Below are 26,208 nucleotides of genomic sequence, written 5' to 3'. Positions count from 1 at the left end.
TTTAAACGACCAATTTAGTAGTTTACAAGTTTAACCGATTTCATTAACTCAAGCCTACCACGAACATTTATAACAACATAAAATGATCATATATGGTTCTAAACGGCATTATATGACCCTCAGATGTAATCCCTAAAATCTGAAGGCTTTTCGACACTGTGCCCCCAAACCTCCAAAAAAAAAAAAAAAAACTCAAAAACTCAAAGATGGTCAATTTTGGAATTTTTTGACTTTTTTTCGCTTGGAAATTAAAATAGCCGAAATTTTTACCATGGTCCCTTATACCCTTCGGGAGTCCAATTGGGTGGGTGTATCCATCCAATTTGCCTTCAAACGACCAATTTATCGGTTTACAATTTGCACCAATTTCATTAAATCAGGACTTCCAAGAACATTTATGACAACATATAATGATCATAAATGATTCGAAACGGCATTATGTGACCCCGAGATGTATCCCCTAAAATTTCAAGGCTTTTCGACACCGGGCCTCGAAACCTCCAAAATTTCTCAAAAAGCGCGGATCTTAGCTTTTAATTTTGGAATTTTTGACTTTTTATCGCCCGGAAATAAAAATTGCTGAAATGTTTACCATGGTCCCTAATACCCTCCGGGAGTCCAATTGGGTAGGTGGAACCATCCAATTTTCCTTTAGACAACCAATTTACCGGTTTAATACTTGCAATGATTTATCGGTTTACAACGGCTAATTTAATTAACTTGCACTGAACCTGACTTGAACCTAAATTGACCCAAACTCGTTTTAACCCGAATTTAACCTGAGTTGTTACTAACCTGAATGAATTCAATCCGACCCGTTCCTAAACCGACCCGAATACCAACCAGACTTGTTATTGACTTGACCCAAATTAATCCCGACTTGTAATTGACCCGTCCCGAATTTTACCAGACTTATTACTTACCTAACCCAAAAATTCAACCCGATCGGCTCGAAATTAACAAGACTTGTTATTGACCCGATCTAAATTCAAACCAAATTATTCCTGACCCGATTTCAAATCACCTTAATGCAATTTAGACCACCTTATTATTGTTGATCAAAGCATTTTGTCTAAGGAGACTAAGTCGGTCCAGGCAGCAAAAGAAAAGAGCATCATCATCAACTTTTTATTTTTTTTTCAAGAGCAAACTAAAAACCAGAAGCATAAAACTCAGGTAACACTAAAGCTAATCATACTAGTCCTACACTTATTTGCTAAATCGTGTGTCTTCCGGACTTGATCCCTGCTTACCTTCTAAACAACACAACTTTGTAAGAGATTCCCCTGCTCCCTAAGTTCTCGAACAATCCTGAAATAGCGCATGTCACCCCTATTTTGGTTTTGAATCAAGTTAACCACTTCACTTGGATCCGTATAGACCCAGATGTCGCTATAACCTCTTTGGATTGCCCAACAGATTCCTCCTAGACAAGCCCTAAGCTCAGTATACAAAGCCGCACTAGCCTTGCAAAAGCCGCCACCCCTTTTTCATAGTCCCCTCCATGGATCGCAAAGGCCCATCCAAATCCTCCATTTCCTGTTTGCTTATGCCACGAGCCATCACAAATGATTGTCACCTCTCGATCATTACCTTCCCACCTATGGGTCGAACTACTTCTGCAACCCAAATGTACATAATGTAAGCTTGGAGGTCCCTCTATTGGCCTCATAAACTGAATATTCCCTAGGCTGCTCTTATCTGGGTTTAAAAAAGACATTTAACTCCTAAGAGGCTATCTCTAAATGTCTCATGAGGCTTGTTGTATGGTCATCTTCATTTCTGAACACTCTTCCATTTCTTGCCGACCAAAGCCCCCACAACACCCTTATAATAATAGTGTTAATACAGTCACTAGTAATGCCATCCTCGCTGTCTCTGGATCCATTGTCGCAAAGGAGTAGATCCATCAATTTCAGAGCTATATGCAGCGAGCAATTAAGCCAAGCATACCTAGCAATCCTCGTCAACATCACCACAAATGGCACATAGATTGTCTACCGGAATTCCCCTATGTTGCAAATTTGCCTTTACAGCTAACCCATTCAAAACAAGCTTCCATAAAAATAGGCTCCACTTTGGTGGAACCTTTAAATTCCAAATGAGTTTAAACACCTGTTCTTCTATCGAGCTATTAATAGCCTCCCTCCCATCTTGGCATAAGAAAGCATACCCTGTCTTAACCGTATATCTCCCCGACTTGTGCCTTTGCCAATACAAGATGTCCTCTTGTTCAGTGGCAGGAAGCTCCATGTCTAGAATCTGCTTTGCCGATTCCCATTCAAATTTCTGTCGAACCACCTCCGCCTTCCACATTCTTCCCAGAGTATGGGTCAATAGATCTTTGACCTTCCCTATCCCTATTCCCCTCAACACCTTACTAGATTTGAGGATCGGTGCATCTCCGTTCACCCACTTCATGCTTGCATATTTGACCTTTTCTCCATTTCCAATTTTCCAAGCAAAACCTGAAACAAATCTGTTTGCTACATTATAAAACCCCTGTCTTCCCCATGAAGGATTTCCTCGAAGTATGTCATGTGATCGCCCATCACACATGGTGAAGGAGTGCAACGACGAATAAGAACGAGCTAATAAAAGCTGCGGATTACAATGCATTCGGGCCACCTGTTTAAACAACAAAACATCGTTGAGGTTTTCCATTGCCCTAATACCAAGACCTCCCATTCCTTTTGGAAGATGTAAGGTCTCCTTTTCAACCTAATGCATACCCTTTTCCCCATTTTTAGCCCAAAAGAACCTTGTAATTAGTGAATCAATTTTATTCACTATATACCCCGGAAGCTTGAAGCATTTCATAACGTGAGATGAGATGCTGATTAGAACTGAATTTATAAGGATTAATTTCGCCGATTGAGAAATCCGCATCAACCCCCAACTTGTAATCTTCTGCACTACCTTATCTACCAAATACTGAAAGGAATCCTTCTTTCCCCGAGCAAGATCAATTGGTGCCCCTAAATGGAGGCCCAAGGTCTAGACTTGACCTATTTTGAGAATTCCCTTAAACTCTTCCATTTGAGGTCTAGGAACCAGCTTGCTGAACTTCAAAAAGACTTCCCCAAATTTAAACGCTCACCTGAAATATCTCCGAATCTATCAATAATGGTAGTTAGATTCTTGTATGATTCCTTAGTTACCTGCAAAAAAATATAGCATCGTCAGCGAAAAATTAGTGCGAGATCGAGGGCGATGTCCGCGTTACCTTAAGCCCTTTAAATTGGCCCAGATTTTCCCCCATAATCAACATTCTTGAAAGAATATCCATACAAAATAGGTAAAGATACGGGGATAGCAGATCCCCTTGTCTTAAGCCACTGTAGGAAACCGTCGAGATACATTGAGAAATCCACTGTATCCATCTTGGTGGGAAACCGTAAGCCTGTAAAACTTTTAGGAGAAAGAGCCAGTTCACCCTAACATACGCCTTTGACATGCCAATCTTTGTAGCCGCCTTATAAGCTTCACCTTTGTTAGTATTGATTAAATGAAGTAATTCATGTCTTAGAAGGATATTATCCTCCATGTATCTTCCCGGGACGAAAGCATGTTGAAACTCCAAAATTAGATTCTGTAGCAGACCCTTCATTCTAATCACCATACACTTAGCTATGCATTTGAAAATAGTGTTGCATAAGCTAATCGGACGGAAGTGAGCTGCCACCTCCGGAACATCCACCTTGGGAATCATGACCATAGAGGAATTAAATTCCTTTAATAAGTATCCCGTGTTGAAAAAGGATAGGACCGCTGAAACTACTGTATCTCCCACCTTGTCCCAAAGGAGATAATTATCTTCCTAAATTATAGACTATAGTTCCCTAGTATATTGCCATATATATTATTGTCAAAGGAAATGATTAGCTTGATAAATATGATAATTATCTATTTATATTTAGTTGAACCCAAATATGACCTGACTTGGAAATGACCCGACGTGATTGTAACCTGCAAATCATTGAGTTGAACATAACCCGACTTGAACCCGAGAATGACCCGACTTGGAAATGACCCAACCTGATTATAACCCGCAAATTATTGACTTGAACCGAACCCGACTTGAACCCGAGAATGACCTGACTTGAAACCTGACCGGATTCCGCAAGTTATTCACTTGAACCGAACCCGACTCAAACCTGAGAATGACCCGACCTGATTCTAACCCGCAAATTATTGACTTGAACCGAACCGGACTCAAACCCAAGAATTACCCTAATCCGTTTTAACCCGTGAAAACCCAAATTAAAACCGACCTATTGTTCACCCGACCCCAACCCGATAAGAAGTATGACCCAATGTGACCCTACTCAAGCATGACCCAACCCAAACCCGACCCACACAGGTTGTGGAATTAATCCGAATTGACCCGACCCATTTACCCGAATTGACAGCTCTAACCTCATGGTAGCTAGGGTAAAGATGCTTTTACTTGATTAATTTATTGGCCGAGTATTTAGCCTTGTACAGTGGGTTGCTGCATTTCTTATTTGTCTTATGATGATTATACTTTTATACTCTTGAAGAGAAGGCAGGTGCAATTTTGTGACTTTATGCATGAGTTTTTAGTCCATGCTCCTTTCATGTTTTTGTTTCTTGTGCACCTTCATATCTACTAAATCAAAATATATAGATCGTTTTACCAGTCTGTTGGCTGGTAAATACAATTTCTAACTTTTAACATTTCTCTGCTTTGAATTAGATTTATGAGTCCCTTGACACATTGTTAATTGCAGGTTGTTTTTGATACTTTAAGAAAGTTTGATGGAAAGGAATACAGGCAGATAATTCCAGGGGAATATACACAGATGGCTGGTCGTGCTGGCAGAAGAGGGCTTGATAAGTTTGGAACAGTTATAATAATGTGCCGTGATGAGATTCTAGAAGAACGAGATCTGAGACGCGTTATTGTTGGACATCCCACCAAACTCGAATCTCAATTTCGACTAACTTATATTATGATCTTGCAATTACTTCGTGTTGAAGAATTGAAGGTAAGCTGTATGAAATTTAATTTATGGGGCAGTTAAGATCTAAAATCATCTGTGTGGGAGTTAACTTTCTTAGTTGGCAAAATACAAATCAACAATAAATTATTTTTTACGATCTACCAATAGGAGAAAGTATTATCTTGCACATTTATTTAATTATGTTGGTGAGTCCAAAATTTTTATTTTGGGAGGTCTGTTTTGATTCTTTTATGAACTAATTTATCTGTTAGGTGATTTCTTTAAAATCTAAAGCATCCAATATCACATATTCACATGTATGCTGTTACGTGCAATAGAAGTTAACCAGTGTTGATTGTAAACATCGTCAGTCAAACAATTCTATAGGAAAGATCCATACTTCCAATTCTTTGCATAAAACTTTCACTGATCTTAAATATGGCTGATGAAGGATTATTCTTGGGATATAAATTGAATAAGGTTTGTTTTGTTAGCTCTTAGCACTAAACATAATAAATTTGAAAAGTTCACTGTCATATTATGCCCTCTTTTGGTCCTGTGAGTTCATATCATCTGTACCTTAATATTGCAGATAGAAGACATGTTAAAGAGGAGCTTTGCTGAATTTCATACACAAAAGAAGCTTCCTGAAAAGCAACAACTTCTGATGTTAAAGCTTTCACAGCCCGAAAAAACAATAGAGTATGTTCCTTCTCTGACTAAGAAGCTTACAATTCTTGAAAATCGAATTTGTACAAGTGTGCATTGTCTGAAATAGTCAAATCTTTGCCCAGTCTGCTGAATCTCAAAGGTTGAAGGCCTCTGGTTGGATACGGCAGATTATATTCATATTGATGGCTAGACCAGTAGACCATCTTTTCAGATGTTTTTATCACTTTCTATTTCGCAGGCATATAATAATAATTATGTGAAACTACTCATGCTCGGAAACTGCAAGGTAGTCCTAGGTTCCTATGCTCTGCTAGGAACTGACATGGCTTACAGCACTAACAATGACAGAAAATTAGAAGAAAATGATGATTATATTAATAAGATGAGAATTACAGTAAATCAAATGATAATTCCATTTCGAGAGGTGGATTCTCTCCTAAGCATGAGCTTTCGAGAGGCTCACTCTCACCCAATGACAAACTCACATAATACTCAACATGTCCTCTTTCCTCCTAATGAGACCTATTTATAGGAAATCCCTCCTAACAAACCTCTAGCTTATTCCCAAGTTACTACTAGTAGAATTTGAGTCTATGATTAACATACCTTTTCCCCTAAATATTGATTCCTTGCATGCTTCAAATGGCTTAAAGAATCTTTTACTCGCTTAAGTGTCATGGAGTAGGCTTTGGTTTTCTTGTCCAGGTATCATAAATTGAAAAATAAAGTTGGGGGAAAGAAAAGTAAAGTTGTAAGTAGTAAGATTATTTAGAGCACATGCTACTATGAGTTTGTATTGTTTAGGCATTAACTTGAATTAATGACTTTATATGGAAAGAAAACTAAGAAAGTGAAATTGGAAGCTTGATGTTTTACTCAGTAGGTTTGGGAGACCATGCTATCTGCAATCCTTTACTCTCTTTTTTTGGTTTGTTCATTAGCAGTTACTATATTTTTTTTTGAATTCTTTTTTAACCTACTCTCTATATTTGAGTGCTTTCTACTTCTAAAATCCTTTCTGTGAAGGAACTTCAATTAATCTCACAGTTAATAGTCTTGGGAGGCTGGGACATTTTCCTTGTTTGGTCCTGTAGTAATCCCATGTATGTTGCAACTATGAAAATTTCCTATTTTCCTATGGAGTATGTAGTTATTGAATAACGAGTTTATATGCATTTGGCTATCAACAATTCAACATGATCCTGCTTTTAAATTAAGTTGGAACTTGGTGATAGTATATGGACAAGAAAAGGGGCTATTCTATCTGTAATTGTTGTAGCATGATGTGGTTAGAAATCATAATGAATGGAGATTAACATTTCACCTCATAATGAATGGAGATTAAGATTTTGCCTCTCTCCCTCCTGCTCCCGCTTTCTCTTGGCATACAGTTTCTTGAAGTAGGAGATTCTGACTAATGGTTGGTTGTTTGTAGATGCATAAAAGGTGAACCATCTATTGAGGATTATTATAAGATGTATACAGAGGCTGAGAGTTATTTGAACCAGATAACAGAGGGCGTCATGCAGTCTCATACTGCACAGCAATTCCTTGTGCCTGGAAGAGTGGTAGTTGTTAAGTCCCAAACGGTGAGTTAATATTGAGAAAATCAGCTTCCATCACTTCATCTTACTTTTCTTGTAGCTAGTGCAGATATTATGTCTATGTAATTGCTCATCCGTCTTCTTCATTTGATACTTTTGAAATATGTGAGCTCTTCGCAATCTTTTATCATGTCCATTTCAAATTAGTGTCTAGTGGGCTACATTTGTTTCTTTCGCTATAGCTTCAATGTTTTTAACTTACGAAATATGCTGATAATAATGAAACATGTATCAATTATAGTTTTCCGCAAATAGAGGTTTATTGTATGGTGGATAAAGCAGTTGGATGTTATAGTATTATCTCGTCTTTAGCCTCTTACATATTGTTTCCCCTTTTGGGTAAAGTCATACATGTGGCCTTAGTAAAGCTCTGACATTTACCTGTCAAGATGTTTGGTGAATGAGCCAGGGATGCTGATGGCATTCCAAGCATAAATTTAAGCAGCTAGACCTGTATCAATCTCCATGATGTTTCTGGCAACTTGAATGTTTAATGTTCAATGCAATTTTCTTGAAATCTATCATCCTTTACTTGTGTTGTTGTGTGATTAGTGATTTTATCTTCGTTGTCCATGATTTACAGTCTCAGGACCATTTACTTGGTGTGGTGGTAAAAGCACCGTCAGCCAGCTTGAAGAAGTACATAATTTTAGTTTTGAAACCTGAATTACCTCCAACAATGCAATCCCCTACTGGCAGTGGTGCAGTCCTTGACATAGGGAGTAACAAATCTGGAGAAGGTTTCTTTGTGTTGCCCAAGGGAAAACGTGCTTTAGACGATGAATACTGTTCTTCTGTCACTGCTCGGAAGGGTACTGGTGTAATCAACATAAAATTGCCTTACCAGGGGGTGGCTGCTGGTGTGAATTATGAGGTCAGAGAAGTGGACAATAAAGAGTTCCTTTGCATCTGCAATTGCAAAATAAAGATTGACCAAGTTCGGCTTCTTGAAGATGTTAGCACTGCTGCCTATTCAAAAACTGTTCAGCAGCTTTCTGAAAAGAAACCCAATGGGAGTAAATATCCTCCAGCATTGGATCCTAAGAAGGGTATGTCTGACTGTCTTCCTACTTTCTGTACAGATAAATTAGTATTTAAGATGATATGCATTTTTCTAATCATATGTTTTGCCAATTGTCATTTGGAGAATTTGAATGTTTGATTTTAAAATCAGAGAGAGAAAGAGGAGGGGGGGGAACCAGTTGCAAAGGCATGCCTAGGCGCAAGGCATTAGGGATCATGCGCCTTTTGTGGTCTAGGCAAGGGTATTTTGATGAGGCGCACCAAGGCACGGCTTAAGGCGCATTGAGGCGTACCCCCTGATTTTATCATGTTTATTATATGCCCCTCACTTCAAAGAGACGTGCCTTGGGCGTAGGCAACTCTGAAACGTCTTGGTGTGCCTTGAGCCTTTTTATACACTAGGGGAGACAGAAACGAAAAGCAATGCAATCATGAACCTCATGCTTTTTTTTCTGATTATGATTCAGATCTGAAGCTGAAAGATATGGAACTTGTTGAAGCTTACCACAAATGGGACAAGTTATTGCAGAACATGACTGAGAACAAGTGCCACGGATGTATAAAGTTGGATGAACATATGAAATTAGTTAAAGAGATTTTCAAGTACAGAGATGAAGTCAATGATTTGACATTTCAAATGTCTGACAAAGCACTTCAACAGATGCCTGACTTTCACGGACGGGTATGGCTGGTTAATTGTGATCTGTTTTGCTTTGTTGCAAATAAGTAACTGATCATTATATTCCTCTTCTCTTTCGTACAGATAAATGTTCTTAAGGAAATTGGCTGTATAGATGATGACCTTGTAGTTCAGATCAAAGGACGTGTTGCTTGTGAAATGAACTCCGGAGAGGAGCTTATATGCACTGAGTGTTTGTTTGAGAACCAGTTAGAGAACCTAGAACCAGAAGAAGCAGTTGCTGTAATGTCTGCATTTGTTTTTCAGCAGAAGAATACTTCTGAGCCTTCTCTTACTCCCAAGCTATCTGCTGCAGTACAGAGGTTAGCACCTACTTTGCTCATTTAATATGTACTCTTGAATTCTTCCATGCTGTATCTATTAGATATCTGTGTAGGTCAAGCTGGTCTCAGGTAGATGCCAAGATTTTGCAAGGAATCAATATTTAGGGGAGGCCATGTTAGTCACAGTTTATTAGTAGTAACTTAGTAACTTAGGGAATAAGCTAGAGGTTTGTTAGGAGGGATTTTCTATAAATAGGTCTTATTAGGAGGAATAAGGAGATGTTGAATGTTGTGAGGTTTGTTATTGGGAGAGAATGAGCCTCTCAAAAGCTCATACTTGAAGAGAATCCACCTCTCGAAAGTGGAATTATCATTCGAATGAGTATAATTATCATCTTATCAATATAATCACCATTTTTTTTTATTTTCTGCCATTTTTAGTGCTGTAATCATGTCAGTTCCTAGCAGATTTCTAGGATTTGATATAATTGGGCTAGTCAAAGGGAGGATAGAGAAATGTGTGTGTCGTAGAGTAAGAGATCATGCCATGGAACTGAAAAAGCTGCCCAAGCTGTTATCGCTAGCTGGGTGTGGGAGGACTTGCAAGAGACTAGGTTTTAGGCCTTTTAGCTATCTATAGATGCTTCATGATCTCACCTAGGGGTACACTTGATTTTCTTGTATCTTATTAGATTCTAGTTTGTCTTTAGTTTGTTTATTAAACTAAATCTTCTTGCAGATTATATAATACAGCCATCAGACTGGGCCAGTTACAGGCAAGCTTTCAACTCCCAGTTGACCCTGAGGAGTATGCTCGGGAAAATCTTAAGTTTGGTCTTGTTGAAGTGGTTTATGAATGGGCAAAGGTAAATAATTTTCTGCTGATGACACTCGTATCTCATGAAATCCTTACATGAGAATTGATTACTCAATGCTTCATTTCATGGATCCTTTGGAAGCTAAACTTTTGAAGCATCTTTGTGGCAGGGCACAGAATTTGCTGATATTTGTGAGCTGACAGATGTTCCTGAAGGCTTGATAGTGAGAACAATTGTTCGACTTGATGAAACATGTCGAGAATTCAGAAATGCTGCAGCTATTATGGGAAACTCAGCTCTACACAAGAAAATGGAAGCTGCTTCAAATGCCATCAAGCGTGATATTGTCTTTGCAGCTAGCTTGTACATCACAGGAATCTGACTGCATGTTTATGGTGCTTTCAACTGACATCCCCAGTGTGACTAGTTGTATTTCAATGGGTTTTAAGAAAGAGGATTAAGGAGATTACTAAAAGATTTGACCTTGTATGTTAGTTGTAATGAATGATCATTACTGGAGAATTATATATATATATATATATATATATATATAACAAAAACATTTTTTTTTGCAAATCCAGGATCTTATACTGCAAATTAAGGATTGTTAGAGCTGTGTTGTATGTTCCTTCGCCTGGAATTAGTTGTCCTTTTTTTGTTTTAAACCTTGAAAATTCCTGGACGGAGGGAATGGTTGATCGAATGAATCAGGCAGGTCAGGGACTCAGGGGTACAGGGTACTGCTGCTGTTTGTAATCCTTGTAGTGAAATTGATTCTTAACAAGACAAGTGAAGGTAATATACCAACAGAATTTTCTGTAGTGCCTAGAACTGGGAACTGTCAAATATAAAACTGATAGATAGCATAAGTGTCCAGGTAAATAATCTTATTATTGAGATACATAGGTACTTTGAATCATACTAAAATTCTACTTAAGAACTCCCACAAGCAGCAAGAGACAGCAGCTTAGTTGTCGCTCCTTTTTGGCTTATCAGAAGCAAGAGTAACCTGTATCAGTTGCAATTTTTCAATTTAAAACCTGGATATATTACTGTATGTAACAAAGGTAGTGTTTTGGTTCAGGTTTCCAATGTTACCTGATCATCTGCAGACGGTATCCAGTCATTCGTTGCTGGATTTCCCTGGGAAGAAGCGTGATGGGCGAGGTCGAGATCAGGAGCAATGTAGTAAGATTTCTCATTGTCATTCTCCATCTTGATGAATCCTTTTCCTGTCTGTAATACATACAGTATATTTATCAGTTGGTTATACTACTCGCTAGATTTATCCGACACTAACAAAATTTTCCAATTCCAAATTCTATCTAATATCATCGTAATATAGATCCATCTATTATCTATATTTATTAAACTTAATTTTGCCCCTCGAAAAAACTACATATTTGGATTTTAGAATCATTTAAATATCAGTATTATTGTACAAACATTCTGAATATTATGCTCCTAATTCACAACTACTATGTTAAGACGTTAACAAGGCTTCAAAGGTAGGTTTCTTGTGCAGACTCATAATGAACACGACATAATGGAAAATCATAGCACGATTTTATGAATTTTCAATAGCAATGAACAAATGAACTCCACACTCACATACCGTGTGATGTTGCTTATCCACACAATTCAGATCCTTGTAATACTCTGTCTCCACAAACTCCTCACTCGCTTGGCTTTCATTCTCGTACTCTTTTTTCTGCAACAAATAGAAAAAAAAATTGTTAGAAAAAGATGAACATATTTTGTGTATGTTTGTTGATTACTACGTCATGATATAAGATCAAGTTTGATGAGCACCTCTTGATCATTTTCGAGGCATTGAAACTTGACATATTCAGGGATCGCGGAGGAATCGTTGTTGTTAACATCGACGTATTTGGTGGAATACTCGCTACGTTGTGGCTTAGTGTGACGCTTAGGAGCTAAGCCATCAAAATACTCCTTGGTTTCTTCCTCTATTTTTGCTTGTTCCTCTTTGCTCAAGTGTGTGTCACTCCTATTTGGCATCCTCGAAGACTCCATTTCTCTTGTTCTTTTTCTTTTTCTTTTTCTTTTTTCCCCTTATATCATTCAAGATTTTTGATCTTATGATATGAATTGAGCAAAGTTATAGGATAAGGTTTCAGTACTCTTAGAAATGAAGATATTTTCTGAGTTAGTTGGGTTTTGATATTCATAAATTGTAATTATTTCAAAGATGTACTAGTGTAGTGTAAGATATTTGAACGAGTGGCTAAATTTGTCCATTGCTATTTGTTAGGTTTGGTAGGGAATTTGTTCTTCAATCATTGGCCCCATACCCTGTGGATTGTGGATTCGTTTCTTACTTGCATGGCTGCACCTCAAAATGGGGGCTACTTTAGTCATTTTGTGTTTGCTATTAAAGGCATTTATGGGATACATTTAGTGCTTATATATCTCCTCCGTTTTAATATACTTGTACTCGTATCACATTGTTATTCACACACTCTTTATTTGCCTATTAATTGCAATTTATATACAAGGGAAAATGTAATTATATAGGAATTTACAACTTCTTAAAAGTACTTTTTATAATTTTTACTTATATATGTAGTATAAATAAAGATGTGGAGGGTTACAAATGTATTTTGGGAAGCATTATACTTTATTCCCTCGTATTCCAATACTAAAAGAGTAAAGGAAGTTTAAATTAATTGTTTCTAATACACAAATGATAAAATATTAAGATTATATATTTAAGTTCAAACCTATGGTTTCGGGCACCAAATAGGTCTCTGAGTGCCTTTGGGAACCTATAGAAGAACCATGATGCATAATCTTGTCAAATAAAAAATGTTCTCAAGTAGCCTAATTTAAAGGTTATAATACAAGAAATTGAAGTAACTTCAAAAATTTCGGGACTCAATGTCAAAAACTGACGGAATAGTATGGATCGCAACCTGTAGTCATATAATGTTGTTTGTAATCATATGTGACCATTAATTAGTCACATAAAGGCTCTTGACGGCTTTGATTCAATGGAATGAGGCATATTTGTACATGGTAAAATTAAAAGTTTAAAGGCAAAGTGAGAGGTTCTAGACAACCAAATGGGTACCTAAGGTGTTGTGGGGTCCGTAGGAAGTTACTCAAGCTCTTATCTTCTCGGGTTTGGGTAGGTAAGAGTGGGTCGGGTCAATTCGGATTAATTCCATAACCTATGTGGGTCAGGTTTGGGTTGGGTCATGCTTGAGTCGGGTCACGTCGGGTCATACTTCTTATCGGGTTTAGGTCAGTTAATAACAAAGTCGGGTTACATTCAGGTCGAGTGGTCAATGTTTAATTTGGGTTTTCACGGGTTAAAAAACGGGTTAGGGTAATTCTCGGGTTCGAGTCGGGTTCGGTTCAAGTAAAAAATTTGCGGGTTAGAATCAGGTCGGGTCATTCTCAGGTTTGAGTCGGGTTCGGTTCAAGTCAATAATTGCGGATTATAATAAGGTCAGGTAATTTTCAAGTCAGGTCATTCTCGGGTTCAAGTCAAGTTTGGTTCAAATCAATAATTTGCGGGTTAAAATCGAGTTGGGTCATTTTCAAGTCGGGTCATTCTCATATTCAAATCGGGTTATGTTCATGCCAATAATTTTTAGGTTACAATCAGGTCGGGTCATTTCCAAGTCAGGTCATATTCGAGTTCAACTAATTATAAATAGATAATTATCATATTTATCAAGCTAATTATTTCCTTTGACTATAATATATATGGAATATACTACGGAACTATAGTCTATAATTTAGGAAGATAATTATCTCCTTAAACCATACAACAAATATATACTATATTTAACTCTTAACTTTGAAAATGATGCTCCTTTCTTTTGCTGGCCTGGACCAACTTGATCTCCCTAGATAAAATGCTTTGATCAACAATAATAAGGTGATCTAAATTGCATTTAAGGTGATTTGAAATCGGGTTAGGAACAATTTGGGTTGAATTTAGGTCGGGTCAATAACAAATCGTGTTAATTTCGATTCGAGTTAGTAACAGATCGGGTTGAATTTTTGGTCGGGTAAGTAATAGGTCTGGTAAAATTCGGGTGGGGTCAATAACAAGTCGGGTTTAATTTGGGTTAGGTCAATAACAAGTCAGGTTGATTTCGGGTCGGGTTACATGTTGGGTTAAATTCGGGTCGGGTTGAATTCAAATCATGTTAGTAACAAGTCGGGTTAAATTCTGGTTTTGACGGGTTAATACAAGTTTAGGTCAATTTCGGTTCAAGTCAGGTTCGGTGCAAGTTAATTAAATTGGCAGTTGTAAACCAGTAACTAGGTACAAGTTGTAAACCGATAAATTGGTCGTTTAAAAGCAAATTGGATGGTTCCACCTATCCAATTGAACTCCCATAGGGTATTAGGGACCATGGTAAACATTTCAGCAATTTTTATTTTTGGGCGAAAAACAGTTAAAAAATTCCAAAATTGAAGGCTAATATCCACACTTTTTGAGGAATTTTGGAGGTTTCGGGGTCCGGTATTGAAAAGTCTTGAAATTCTAGGGGATATATCTCGGGGACATATAATGTCGTTTGAAATCATATATAATCATCATTTGTTATCATAAATGTTCGTGGTAGACTTGAGTTAATGAAATAGGTGCAAGTTGTAAAACGGTAAATTGGTCGTTTAAAACCAAATTAGATGGTTCCACCCACCCAATTAGACTTCCGGAAGTTACTAGAAAATATGGTAAACATTTCGGTAATTTTAATTTCCGGGCAAAAAAAAGTCAAAAAATTCCAAATTTGAAGGCTAATATCCACGCTTTTTAAGAAATTTTTGTAGGTTTCGAAGCCCAATGTCGAAAAGACTTGAAATTTTAGGGGATACATCTCGGGGTCATATAATGTCATTTGGAACAATATATGATCATTATATGTTGTCATAAATGTTCGTGGTAGTCTTGAATTAATGAAATCGGTGCAAGATGTAAAACGACAAATTGACCGTTTAAAAGCAAATTGGATGGTTCCACCTACCCAATTGGACTTCCAGAGGGTATTAGGGACCATGGTAAACATTTTGGCAAGTTTTATTTTTGGGCAAAAAAAGTCAAAAAATTCCAATATTGAAGGCTAATATCCACACTTTTTGTGGAATTTTGGAGGTTTCGGGGTCCGGTATTGAAAGGCTTGAAATTCTAGTGGATATATCTCGGGGACATATAATGCCGTTTGGAACCATATATAATCATCATTTGTTGTCATAAGTATGTTCGTGGTAGACTTGAGTTAATGAAATCGGTGCAAGTTATAAAACGGTTAATTAGTTGTTTAAAAGCAAATTAGATGGTTCCACCCACCCAATTGGACTTCCGAAAGGTATTAGGAAATACGGTAAACATTTGGGTAATTTTTATTTCCGGGCGAAAAAAAAGTCAGAACATTCAAAATTTGAAGGCTAATATCCACGTTTTTTAAGAAATTTTGGAGGTTTCGGATCCCGGTGTCGAAAAAGCTTGAAATTTTAGGGGATATATCTCGGGGTCATATAATGTCATTTGGAACAATATATGATCATTATATGTTGTCATAAATGTTCGTGGTAGCTAGGCTTGAATTAATGAAATCGGTACAAGATGTAAAACGGTAAATTGGCCGTTTAAAAGCAAATTGGATGGTTCCACCTACCCAATTGGACTTCCAGAGGGTATTAGGGACAATGGTAAACATTTTGGCAATTTTTATTTTTGGGCGAAAAAAAGTCAAAAAAATTCCAAAATTGAAGGCTAATATCCACACTTTTTGAGGAATTTTGGAGGTTTCGGGGTCCGGTATTGAAAGGCTTGAAATTCTAGTGGATATATCTCGGGGACATATAATGCCGTTTGGAACCATATATAATCATCATTTGTTGTCATAAATGTTCGTGGTAGACTTGAGTTAATAAAATCAGTGCAAGTTGTAAAACGGTAAATTGGTCGTTTAAAAGCAAATTGGATGGTTCCACATACCCAATTGGACTCCCAGAGGGTATTAGGGACCATGGTAAACATTTCAGCAACTTTTATTTTCGGGCGAAAAAAATTCAAAAAATTCCAAAATTGAAGGCTTATATATTTACACTTTTTGAGAAATTTTGGAATTTTCGGGATCCGGTGTTGAAAAGTTTTGAAATTCTAAGGGATATATCTCATGGACATATAATGCCATTTGGAACCTTATCTAATCATTATTTGTTGTCACAAATGTTCGTGGTAGACTTGAGTTAATGAAATCGGTGCAAGTTGTAAACCGGTAAATTGGTCGTTTAAAAGCAAATTGGATGGTTCCACCCACCCAATTGGACTTTCGAAGGGTATTAGGGACTATGGTAAACATTTCGGTAATTTTTATTTCCAGACGAAAAAAAGTCAAAAAATTCCAAATTTGAAGGCTTATATCCACGCTTTTTAAGAAATTTTTGAGGTTTCGGAGCCCGGTGTCGAAAAGGCTTGAGATTTTAGAGGATACATCTCGGGATCATATAAAGTCGTTTGGAAACATATATGATCATTATATGTTGTCATAAATAATCGTGGTAGGCTTAAATTAATGAAATCGGTGCAAGATGTAAAACGGTAAATTGGCCGTTTAAAGGCAAATTGGATGGTTCCACCTACCCAATTGGACTCCCATAGGATATTAGGAACCATGATAAACATTTCGGTAAATTTTATTTTCGGTCGAAAAATATTCAAAAAAAATTCTAAAATTGAAGGCTATATCCACACTTTTTGAGAAATTTTGGAGTTTTCGGGGTCCGATGTTGAAAAGTCTTGAAATTCTAGGGGATATATCTCAGGGACATATAATGTCATTTGGAATCACATATAATCATTATTTGTTGTCATAAATGTTCGTGGTAGACTCGAGTTAATGAAATCGGTGCAAGTTGTAATCCGGTAAATTGGTTGTTTAAAAGAAAATTGAATGGTTCCACCCACGACCCAATTGGACTTCCGGAGGGTATTAGGGAATATGGTAAACATTTCGATAATTTTTATTTCCATGCAAAAAAAGTCAAAAATTCTAAATTTGAAGGCTAATATCCACGCTTTTTAAGAAATTTTGGAGGTTTTGGAGCCCGGTGTCGAAAAGACTTGAGATTTTAAGGGATACATCTCGTGGTCATATAATGTCATTTAGAACCATAAATGACCGTTATATGTTGTAATTAATGTTCGTAGTAGTCTTGAATTAATGAAATCGGTGCAAGATGTAAAACGGTAAATTGGTCGTTTAAAGGAAAATTGGATGGTTCCACCTACCCAATTGGACTCCCAGAGGTTATTAGGGACCATGATAAACATTAAGTCCATTTTAATTTTCGAGCTAAAAAAAGTCAAAATATTTCAAAATTGAAGGCTAATATCCACACTTTTTAAGAAATTTAGGAGGTTTCGGGGTCCGGTGTTGAAAAATCTTGAAATTCTAGGGGATATATTTCGGATACATATAATGCCGTTTGGAACCATATATAATCATTATTTGTTGTCATAAATGTTCGTGATAGACTTCAGTTAATGAAATTGATGAATTGTAAACCGGTAAATTGGTCGTTTAAATGGAAATTAGATGGTTTTACACACCAAATAAGACTTCTGGAGGGTATTAGGGAGTATGGTAAACATTTCGATAATTTTTATTTCCAGGCGAAAAAAAGTCAAAAAATTACAAATTTGAAGTCTAACATCTATGCTTTTTAAGAAATTTTGGAGGTTTCGGAATCCAGTATCGAAAAGGATTGAGATTTTTGGGGATACTTCTCGGGGTCATATAATGTCGTTTGGAACCATATATGATCATTTTATGTTGTCATAAATGTTTGTGGTAGGCTTGAATTAATGAAATCGGTGCAAGATGTAAAATAGTAAATTGGTCGTTTAAAGGCGAATTGGGTGGTTCCACCTACCAAATTGGACTCACAGAGGGTATTGGGACCATGGTAAATATTTCGGTAATTTTTATTTTCGGACGAAAAAAGTCAAAAAATTCAAAAACTGAACACTTTTTGAGAAATTTTGGAGGTTTCGGAGCCCGGTGTAGAAAAGACTTCAGATTTTAGGGGATACATGTCGGGGTCATATAATATCATTTAAAACCATATATGATCATTATATGTTGTCATAAATGTTCGTGGTAGACCTGAATTAATGAAATCGGTGCATGATGTAAAACGGTAAATTGGTTGTTTAAAGGAAATTTGGATGGTTCCACTTACCCATTGGACTCCCAGAGGGTATTAGGGACCATGAAAAACATTTTGGCAATATTTATTTTCGAGCTAAAAAAAGTTAAAAAATTCCAAAATAGAAGGCTAATATCCACACATTTTGAGAAATTTATGAGGTTTCGGGGTCTGGTATTGTGGTTCCACCAACCCAATTGGACTTCCAGAGGGTATTAGGGACCATGGTAAACATTTCGGCAATTTTTATTTTCAAGCTAAAAAAGTCCAAAAATTCCAAAATTGAAGGTTAATATCCACGCTTTTTAAGAAATTTTGGAGGTTTTGGAGCCCGGTGTCGAAAAGGCTTGAGATTTTAGGGGATACTTTTAGGGGTCATATAATGTCGTTTGGAACCATATATGATCATTATATGTTGTCATAAATGTTCGTGTTAGGCTTGAATTAATGAAATCGGTGCGAGATGTAAAATGGTAAATTGGTCGTTTGAAGGGAAATTGGATGGTTCCACCTACCCAATTGGACTCCCAGGGGGTATTGGGGACCATAGTAAATATTTTGGCAATTTTTATTTTCGGGATTTTTTTGAAGGTTCCAAAATTGAAGGTTAATATATGATCATAAAATGGGTAGGTGGAACCATAAAATGGGTAGGTGTATCTCGAGTTCATAAAATGCCGTTTGGAACCATATATGATCATTATTTTTTGTCATAAATGTTTGTGGTAGGCTTGAGTTAATGAAATAGGTGCAAGTTGTAAACCAGTAAATTGGTCGTTTAAAGGCAAATTGGATGGTTCCACCCTTCCTAATTGGACTACCGGAGGGTATTAGGGATCATTGTAAACATTTCGTAAATTTTAATTTTCGGACGTAAAAAAGTCAAAAAAATTCTAAAATTGAAGGCTAATATCCCCGCTTTTTGAAAAAATGTCTAGGTTTCGGGGTCCGGTGTCGAAAAGCTTTGAGATTTTAGGGGATACATCTCAGGGTCATATAATAATGTTTTAAACCATAAATGATCATTATATGTTGTTATAAATGTTCGTGGTAGTCTTAAATTAAAGAAATCGACACAAGTTGTAAACCGATAAATTGGCCGTTTAAAGGCAAATTGGTTGGTTCCACCCACCCAATTGGAAATCCATGAGGGTATTAGAGACCATGGTAAATATTTCGGCAATTTTTATTTCCAGGTGAAAAAATGTTATACATTCAAAAATTGAAGGCTATATCCACGCTTTTTGAGAATTTTTTTTAAAATGTCTAAAAATTGTCGATAAGTTTTGAAATTCTAGGGAATATAACTCGGGGTAATATAATGTTGTTTGGAACCATATATGATCATTATTTATTGTCATAATTGTTCGTGGTAGGCTTGAATTAATGAAATCGGTGCAAGTTGTAAACCAGTAAATTGGTTGTTTTAAGGCAAATTGGATTGTTTCACCCACCCAATTGGACTCCAGGAGGGTATTAGGGACCATAGTAAACATTTCGGCAATTTTTATATTTGGGTAAAAAAAGTCAAATAATTCCAAAATTAAAGGCTAATATCTATAGTTTTTGAAAAATTTCGAATGTTTCGGGGCTCGGTGTCGAAAAGAATTGAGATTTTAGGGGATACATCTTGGGGTCATATGATGTCGTTTGGAACCATATATGATAATTATATGTTGTCATAAATGTCCATGGTAGGCTTGAGTTAATGAAATCGGTGCAAGTTGTAAACGGGTAAATTGGTCGTTTAAAGGCAAATTGGATGGTTCCACTTAGCCAATTGGACTCCCAAAGGGTATTTGGAACCATGGTAAATATTTCGGCAATTTTTATTTTCGATTGAAAAAAATCAAAAAATTCCAAAATTGAAGGCTAATATCCTTGCTTTTTTAGAATTTTTGGAGGTTTTGGGTAGAGTTGTCAATTCGGGTAAATGGGTCGGTTTTGTGTCGGCAAGAGTGGTTCGGGTCAACTCGGGTGGGTCAATTCGGATTAATTCCATAACCTATGGGATTCGGGTTTGGGTTGGGTCATGCTTGAGTCGGGTCAAGTCGGCTCATACTTCTTATCGGGTTTGGGTCGCGTTTAGGTCGGGTGAACAGTAGGTCGGTTTTAATTCGGGTTTTAACGGGTTAGGGTTATTCTCAAGTTCGAGTCGGGTTCGGTTCAAGTCAATAATTTGCAGGTTAGAATCAGGTCGGGTCATTCTCGGGTTTGAGTCGGGTTCGATTCAAGTCAATAATTTGCGAGTTATTATCAGATCGGGTCATTTCTTGGGTTTAAGTCGGGTTCAATTCAAGTCAACAATTTGCGGGTTATAATCAGGTTGAGTCATTTCCAAGTTGGGTCATTTCCGGATTCAAGTCGGGTTATGTTCAAGTCAATAACTTGCAGGTTACAATCAGGTCGGGTCATTTCCAAGTCATGTCATATTCGGGTTCAACTAACTATAAATAGATCATTTTTATCAAGCTAATTATATCTTTTGACTATAATATATATGCCATATACTAGGGAATTATAGTCAACAATTTAGGAAGATAATTATCTCTAGCTCCTTTGACCATACAACAAATATATACCATATTTAACTCTTAAATTTGAGGATGATGCTCCTTTCTTTTGCTGGTTTGGACCGACTTGGTCTCCATAGACAAAATGCTTTGATCAACAATAATAAGGTGGTTTAAATTGCATTTAAGGTGATTTGAAATCGGGTCAGGAACAATTTGGGTTGAATTTAGGTCGGGTTAATAACAAGTCGTGTTGATTTCGAGTCGGGTTAGTAACAAATCATGTTGAATTTTTTGGTCGGGTCAGTAATTGGTCTGGTAAATTTTGGGTCAGGTCAATAACAAGTCGGGTTGAATTTGGGTCAGGTTAATAACTAGTCGGATTGATTTCGGGTCGGGTTTGTAACATGTTGTATTAAATTCGGGTTGGGTTAGGAACGGGTCGGGTTGAATTCAGGTCAGGTTGTTAAATTTGGGTTTTGACTGGTTAAAACGGGTTTGGGTCAATTTCGGTTCAAGTCGAGTTCGGTTCAGGTCAATAATTTACAAGTTACATTCGGGTCGAGTTATCTCCAGGTCAGTTCATGTTCGGGTTTGGGTCTCACATACTCGGGTCAACTCGGGTCTAGGGTTGGTTTCAGGTCGGGTTTGGGTCACCATTTTTTTTGGGTTCAGAATGTTCGATTAATAATCGGGTTTGAGTCGATATTTCGGGTCGGGTCAACTTTTGACAGCTCTAATTATTAGAGTAGTTTCATGCCATTTCACATATTGAAAAGAAGCACTCAAAGTTAGCCACTTTATACAAAAAATCAAACATAATACGGAGTAATATACTACTATAAGTATTTATTGAAATCATCTCAAATGGGGATGTCAATGGGGCGGGGCGGGGCGGTTGTTGGCCTTCCCATCCCCATCCCCACCTAATATTTTCATCCCCATCCCCATCCCCGCGGCGGGTCCAATTTTCATCCCCATCCCCGCCCCACCGGGTACAACTCCAAAACCATCCCCGCCCCACCCCCCACTTGGATATTCATCCCCACCTAATCCCCACCAAAGATCCGCCTAATCCCCACCAAAGATCCACCTAATATTCGTATCTCAAATATACAATCTTACATAATTAATACGAATTATAAAATAAAACATTCTATACACATTTTTGTGTTATAATATAAGTGTCGTACAAAGTATTATAATTAATTTGTATTTCATGTAATTATTTTATAAATAGGATAAAAGTATGTAATTTTGCTTTAAAAGATATATAGATGTGGGGATAAGGCGGGTACGAAATGGGGCGGGGCGGGGCGGGGCGGGGCGGGGATGGGGCGTGGTACAACTTAAAATCCACCCCCGCCCCATCACCCATGGCGGGTATGGTTTTTATCTCCATCCCTGCCCCACCACCCGCCAAACCGAGACCCATCCCCGCCCCATTGGGTCGGGGATGGGGCGGGTCTCCTATTTGACCCGCCCCACTGACATCCCTAATCTCAAATATAGTTTTTTTTTATAATTTAAATTAATTAATCATTAAAAATATAAGTACTTGTAGTTAAAATTTTGTGTCAATCAAGGAAACTTGCATAAAATTTCCACGAGTAGAGCGGACTAGTAAAGTGATATTCTTAGATCTTTTTTTTTTTTTTTTGACAAAGATATTCTTAGATCTAACTAGGCTATTAGTCAATTATAAACTAATTAATTAAATAATCATCAACCTTTAAGGGCATAATACAAAACTACAAAAGTACTACACATATATAAACAATTAATACAGGCATATGGGTTATCAACAACTTCGTATAATAATCCCAAAATTTTGTCCTATACCTTATTACCCCATATTGAAATTTGTACTCTAGAGTTTAGAGTAGACAAGTTTAATGAGAAAATCCAATTTATTTAGTTAAAGTCAATAGCTTTTTCTTTAATGTGGACTTCATTATTAATTTTACTACAACAATATTATCCTAAATGAGTATTTTTATTGATCCATTTAGATATTATATTCCCTAATTTACTAATCTTGTTTATGGATATGTATCAACTTGATAAATTGAGACTTGCTCAAATTTAAATATACTTTGTACTAATGTATGGAGTAACTATTACTCGTATACTCTCTCCGTTTTTAAATACTTGCTCCACTTTTCTTTTGCGGCCGTTTTTAAATACTTGCTCCATTTTCTTATTTGGAAAGTTTTTATAATATTTAATTTATTTTTTTCAACTAGTGGACCCAATTTTATCACTTTTAGATTTTCTCTCCTCAAATTTACCTTTCATTAACCCCACTATTTCTATATTTGAATACTTTCGTCAATTTCTCCTAAACTCCGCGTATGGAGAAATAGAACAAGTATTAAAAAACGGAGGGAATAATATATATCTATTTTAAACTCGTATTGTATTATTTGTAACGATTTAACCTAACAGATGTTATTCCGTAGTAAACATTTTTTTTATACTCCTCGAAACCCGCAACATCCCCACTTCACTAGTTCAGTCCACCCTCTACTCTGCACACCCATTAACTCTCCTTCGTTTTCTCTCTCCTCTTGCTTCTGCTCTTTCTCTTTCTAAAAATGGCAAAGAAGGTGACCAATTTCTCTGATCTGATCCAAAGAGTAACAGCTTCTTGTTTACTCCACCCTTTAGGAAGCAACAGATTTCATAACCAAGTTGATATGACCCCAGATCGATTCTCACACCCCTCAAAAAACCAATTAAAATCAAAGCTCTCAAACCCAGAAATCTACGACGATGAAGATGAACAATGCTACAACAATAACAACAATTCCTCTTCTTCTGATGAAGAAGAAGAAAGCGGGGAAATCTTTGAAGATGCAAGAGAAACAGAGGAAGAATTACAGAGTAAAAGGTTCAATAATGCTGCAATTTGGGGAAGAGAGGAGAGAGAAAATGATGTTTGGATGATTATGGGGCAAGTATTTGACTCGATTTCTTCGATGAAAAAGGCGTATGCGAAGCTACAAGAGGCGCATTCTCCGTGGGACCCGGAGAAAATGAGGGTGGCGGATGCGGAGGTGGTGGCGGAGCTCCGGCGAATGGGGGTGTTGAGAGAGAGGTTTAAAAGAGGCGGAGATAAAAGGAATGTGGTTGCGAGAGCGGCGGAGACGGTGAGTGAAGTTGTGGCGCCGTATGAGGCGGCGATGGCGGAGCTGAACAAGGAGGTGAAAGCAAAAGAGGTGGAGTTGGACGAGTTGAGACAAAAGTTGAGTTGTTTGAGTGTTGTTGTGAGTAGTGAAAGTGGTAATAGTAAAAAAAATGGGAGGTCTTCTAATTTGTCTAGTAGGAAGAAAGGTGGTGGTAATTTCATTCTACAACATCAAGGTAAATACTCTATTTTGAGTACATAACATAACATGTACTTCCTTCGTTTTTATTTAGTTGCAACGTTTTTTATTGTACTTATTTTTACGGACTGAAATTATGTTAGGTATAACTACGAAGTGAATGTGAATGGGAGAAAAATGCATACACCCTTCATTGATTATACTTGTTGAAAAAAAAAAGTGATAACCTTTGGTTGGTACATAGGTGACCTTTCATGATCATTTAGTTTAATCAATTAATGTATCATTACATAATGGTTGGGGATTATGTATGAGTGTGACAATCACAGATTAGTAAATTGTCTTTGATTATCTAATGAGTTGGCGTGGGGTAAAGGTAACAATGAATGGAGTTTGTTAATTTTGTGCTTAACTTATAGCATATTGCAACGGGTTGAATGAATATTTAGGCCAAATTAGAAGTAATTGTGTAATTAAGATCAAGTTATTATAAGTTGATGGAGTTGAATTGCATGCAACATTTATGAAATCCGTGATTCCACATACACTGATCATTGTTATGTAAGATTGGGTTATATATATGATGATTTAACAAGAGGAGCCCATTGAACAATCTCCGAAATTGGATTGTTTGATCGAATCTCATACGAGGTACCAAGTATGTTTGTATTCTAAAATTACTTGTGATAGAAAAATTGTAGAAAAGGTCCAATCTTAACTCATCTCATTCGACTCAACATATCATCTACTATAGACAAAAGTCATAAAAGTGGAGAATATCCTGGATTAATCATGTCTGTTAAGTAAGAAAGAAGAATCTGAGAACAATAATGGAATATAAAGTTGCTGATCTTTCAAAAGGATTTAATGATCAAAAGTGAAAGCAAGAAAGTCCAATAAGACCAACTTTATCTTTTCTTTTTTTAAGTTTGATTTCCATAATTGACTGCATAATGTAGCTCCAACAAAAAAGTGTTTTTCTGAAAGGGATTTCAGAGTTATTTATGTTCTTTCATTTTTGTTGCATATGCAGTTCCAACTTCACCTACACCGGACATGTTTGAAGTGACAATGAAGCAAGTGAGAGATTCCTCGAAATCTTTCACGTCTTACCTTCTGTCGCTCATGCGCTCTGCTCACTGGGACCTCTCAGCTGCTGTACGATCCATTGAAGCTGCTATCTCCACCACTGGATCAACCGCCATTACAAGTACCAACCCTCATCAACATCAAACTAAATATGCCCTTGAATCCTATGTCCTCCGCAAGATCTTCCAAGGCTTTGATCATGAAACTTTCTACATGGACGGCACCCTTTTTTTCTCTTCTAAACCCTTCCCAGTTCCAGACTGAATGCTTCTCCAAGTTTCGAGATATGAAAGCAATGGACCCTTCTGAGCTGCTTGGTATCTTGCCCAGTTCTCCATTTGGGGTTTTTTGTAGTAAGAAATACCAAGATATAGTTCATCCCAAGATGGAAGAATCCCTATTTGCCAATTTGGACCTCAGGAACCAGCTTCTGAATGGAACCCATCCAAGAACCCCTTTTTACACTGAGTTCCTTGGGTTAGCCAAGGCAGTTTGGTTGCTCCATTTGCTTGCATTTTCACTTGACCCGCCTCCAAGCCACTTTGAGGCAAGTCGAGGGGCTGAATTTCACCCGGCTTACATGGAGAGCGTTGTGAGGTATCCTGGAGGAAAAGTCCCGCCAGGTCAGGTTGTCGGGTTCCCAGTAAGCCCTGGATTTAAATTGGGCAATGGTTCTGTGGTTAAAGCGCGGGTTTATCTTGTGCCCAAGAAGTGAAGTCGTTGATGGGATTAGGGATGTGTGTTGTAACTATAGATTAGTTAGCCTGTAAAATATGGTAGAGGACTGATTCTGAAGGAATCCTGTTTATTTTTTTTCAGCTGTTACTGAGTGGAATTTTGGTTTATCAGAAGACAAAAGAGCTGATTTTCTGCCAAAATTTAGTTTTTCTATATTCAAAGAAACTTGTATGAAAGTATGAAACCAGTGTTGTAACAATAGGTGACTTCTCTATTCATTAAAGGGCGACTTGTTATTAAGAGGTAATCCGTTTCTAAGTCTAACCTGGGTCTTATTCAAGACAAATAGTTCC

General features: G+C 37.1%; 2 protein-coding genes and 1 pseudogene across 2 annotated transcripts in view; 2 read left to right on the top strand and 1 right to left on the bottom strand.

Annotated features, from left to right (window-relative positions):
* The window catches only part of LOC110683399 (DExH-box ATP-dependent RNA helicase DExH11-like), a 28,159-nt gene extending 17,291 nt beyond the window's left edge, over window positions 1-10,868 (top strand). The window contains exons 16-23 of the mRNA XM_021859759.1: window positions 4,755-5,012; window positions 5,560-5,669; window positions 7,075-7,228; window positions 7,827-8,292; window positions 8,734-8,948; window positions 9,030-9,268; window positions 9,969-10,095; window positions 10,217-10,868. Coding sequence (XP_021715451.1) covers window positions 4,755-5,012; window positions 5,560-5,669; window positions 7,075-7,228; window positions 7,827-8,292; window positions 8,734-8,948; window positions 9,030-9,268; window positions 9,969-10,095; window positions 10,217-10,429 — 1,782 coding nt within the window. The 3' untranslated portion in view covers window positions 10,430-10,868. The remainder of the gene's footprint in view (window positions 1-4,754; window positions 5,013-5,559; window positions 5,670-7,074; window positions 7,229-7,826; window positions 8,293-8,733; window positions 8,949-9,029; window positions 9,269-9,968; window positions 10,096-10,216) is intronic.
* Window position 10,869: 1 nt separating this feature from the next.
* Window positions 10,870-12,243, bottom strand: LOC110683401. Its single transcript, XM_021859762.1, has 4 exons — window positions 11,860-12,243; window positions 11,663-11,758; window positions 11,146-11,283; window positions 10,870-11,056 (listed from the first exon to the last, which is right to left on the bottom strand). The coding sequence occupies exons 1-4, from the start codon at window positions 12,082-12,084 to the stop codon at window positions 11,015-11,017; spliced, it is 501 nt and encodes a 166-aa protein (XP_021715454.1). The 5' UTR covers window positions 12,085-12,243; the 3' UTR covers window positions 10,870-11,014.
* A 10,935-nt stretch (window positions 12,244-23,178) lies between these two features.
* On the top strand, window positions 23,179-26,179 carry LOC110683396 (annotated as a pseudogene).
* The last annotated feature ends 29 nt before the right edge of the window (window positions 26,180-26,208 follow it).

The sequence above is a fragment of the Chenopodium quinoa genome, unplaced genomic scaffold (genome assembly GCF_001683475.1).
Source record: "Chenopodium quinoa cultivar QQ74 unplaced genomic scaffold, ASM168347v1, whole genome shotgun sequence".
In the NCBI taxonomy this organism is placed as follows: domain Eukaryota; kingdom Viridiplantae; phylum Streptophyta; class Magnoliopsida; order Caryophyllales; family Amaranthaceae; genus Chenopodium; species Chenopodium quinoa.
Note: the sequence above shows the minus strand (reverse complement) of the source record. Positions and strands in the feature narration are given on the sequence as shown.

Coding starts and splice junctions, on each gene's coding strand:
- LOC110683401 (XM_021859762.1), bottom strand. CDS start 12,084: ATGGAGTCTTCGAGGATGCCAAATAGGAGTGACACACACTTGAGCAAA. Junction 11,284..11,662: donor TGGATAAGCAACATCACACG/GTATGTGAGTGT, acceptor TATGTATTACAG/ACAGGAAAAGGATTCATCAA. Junction 11,057..11,145: donor TACCGTCTGCAGATGATCAG/GTAACATTGGAA, acceptor CAACTGATACAG/GTTACTCTTGCTTCTGATAA.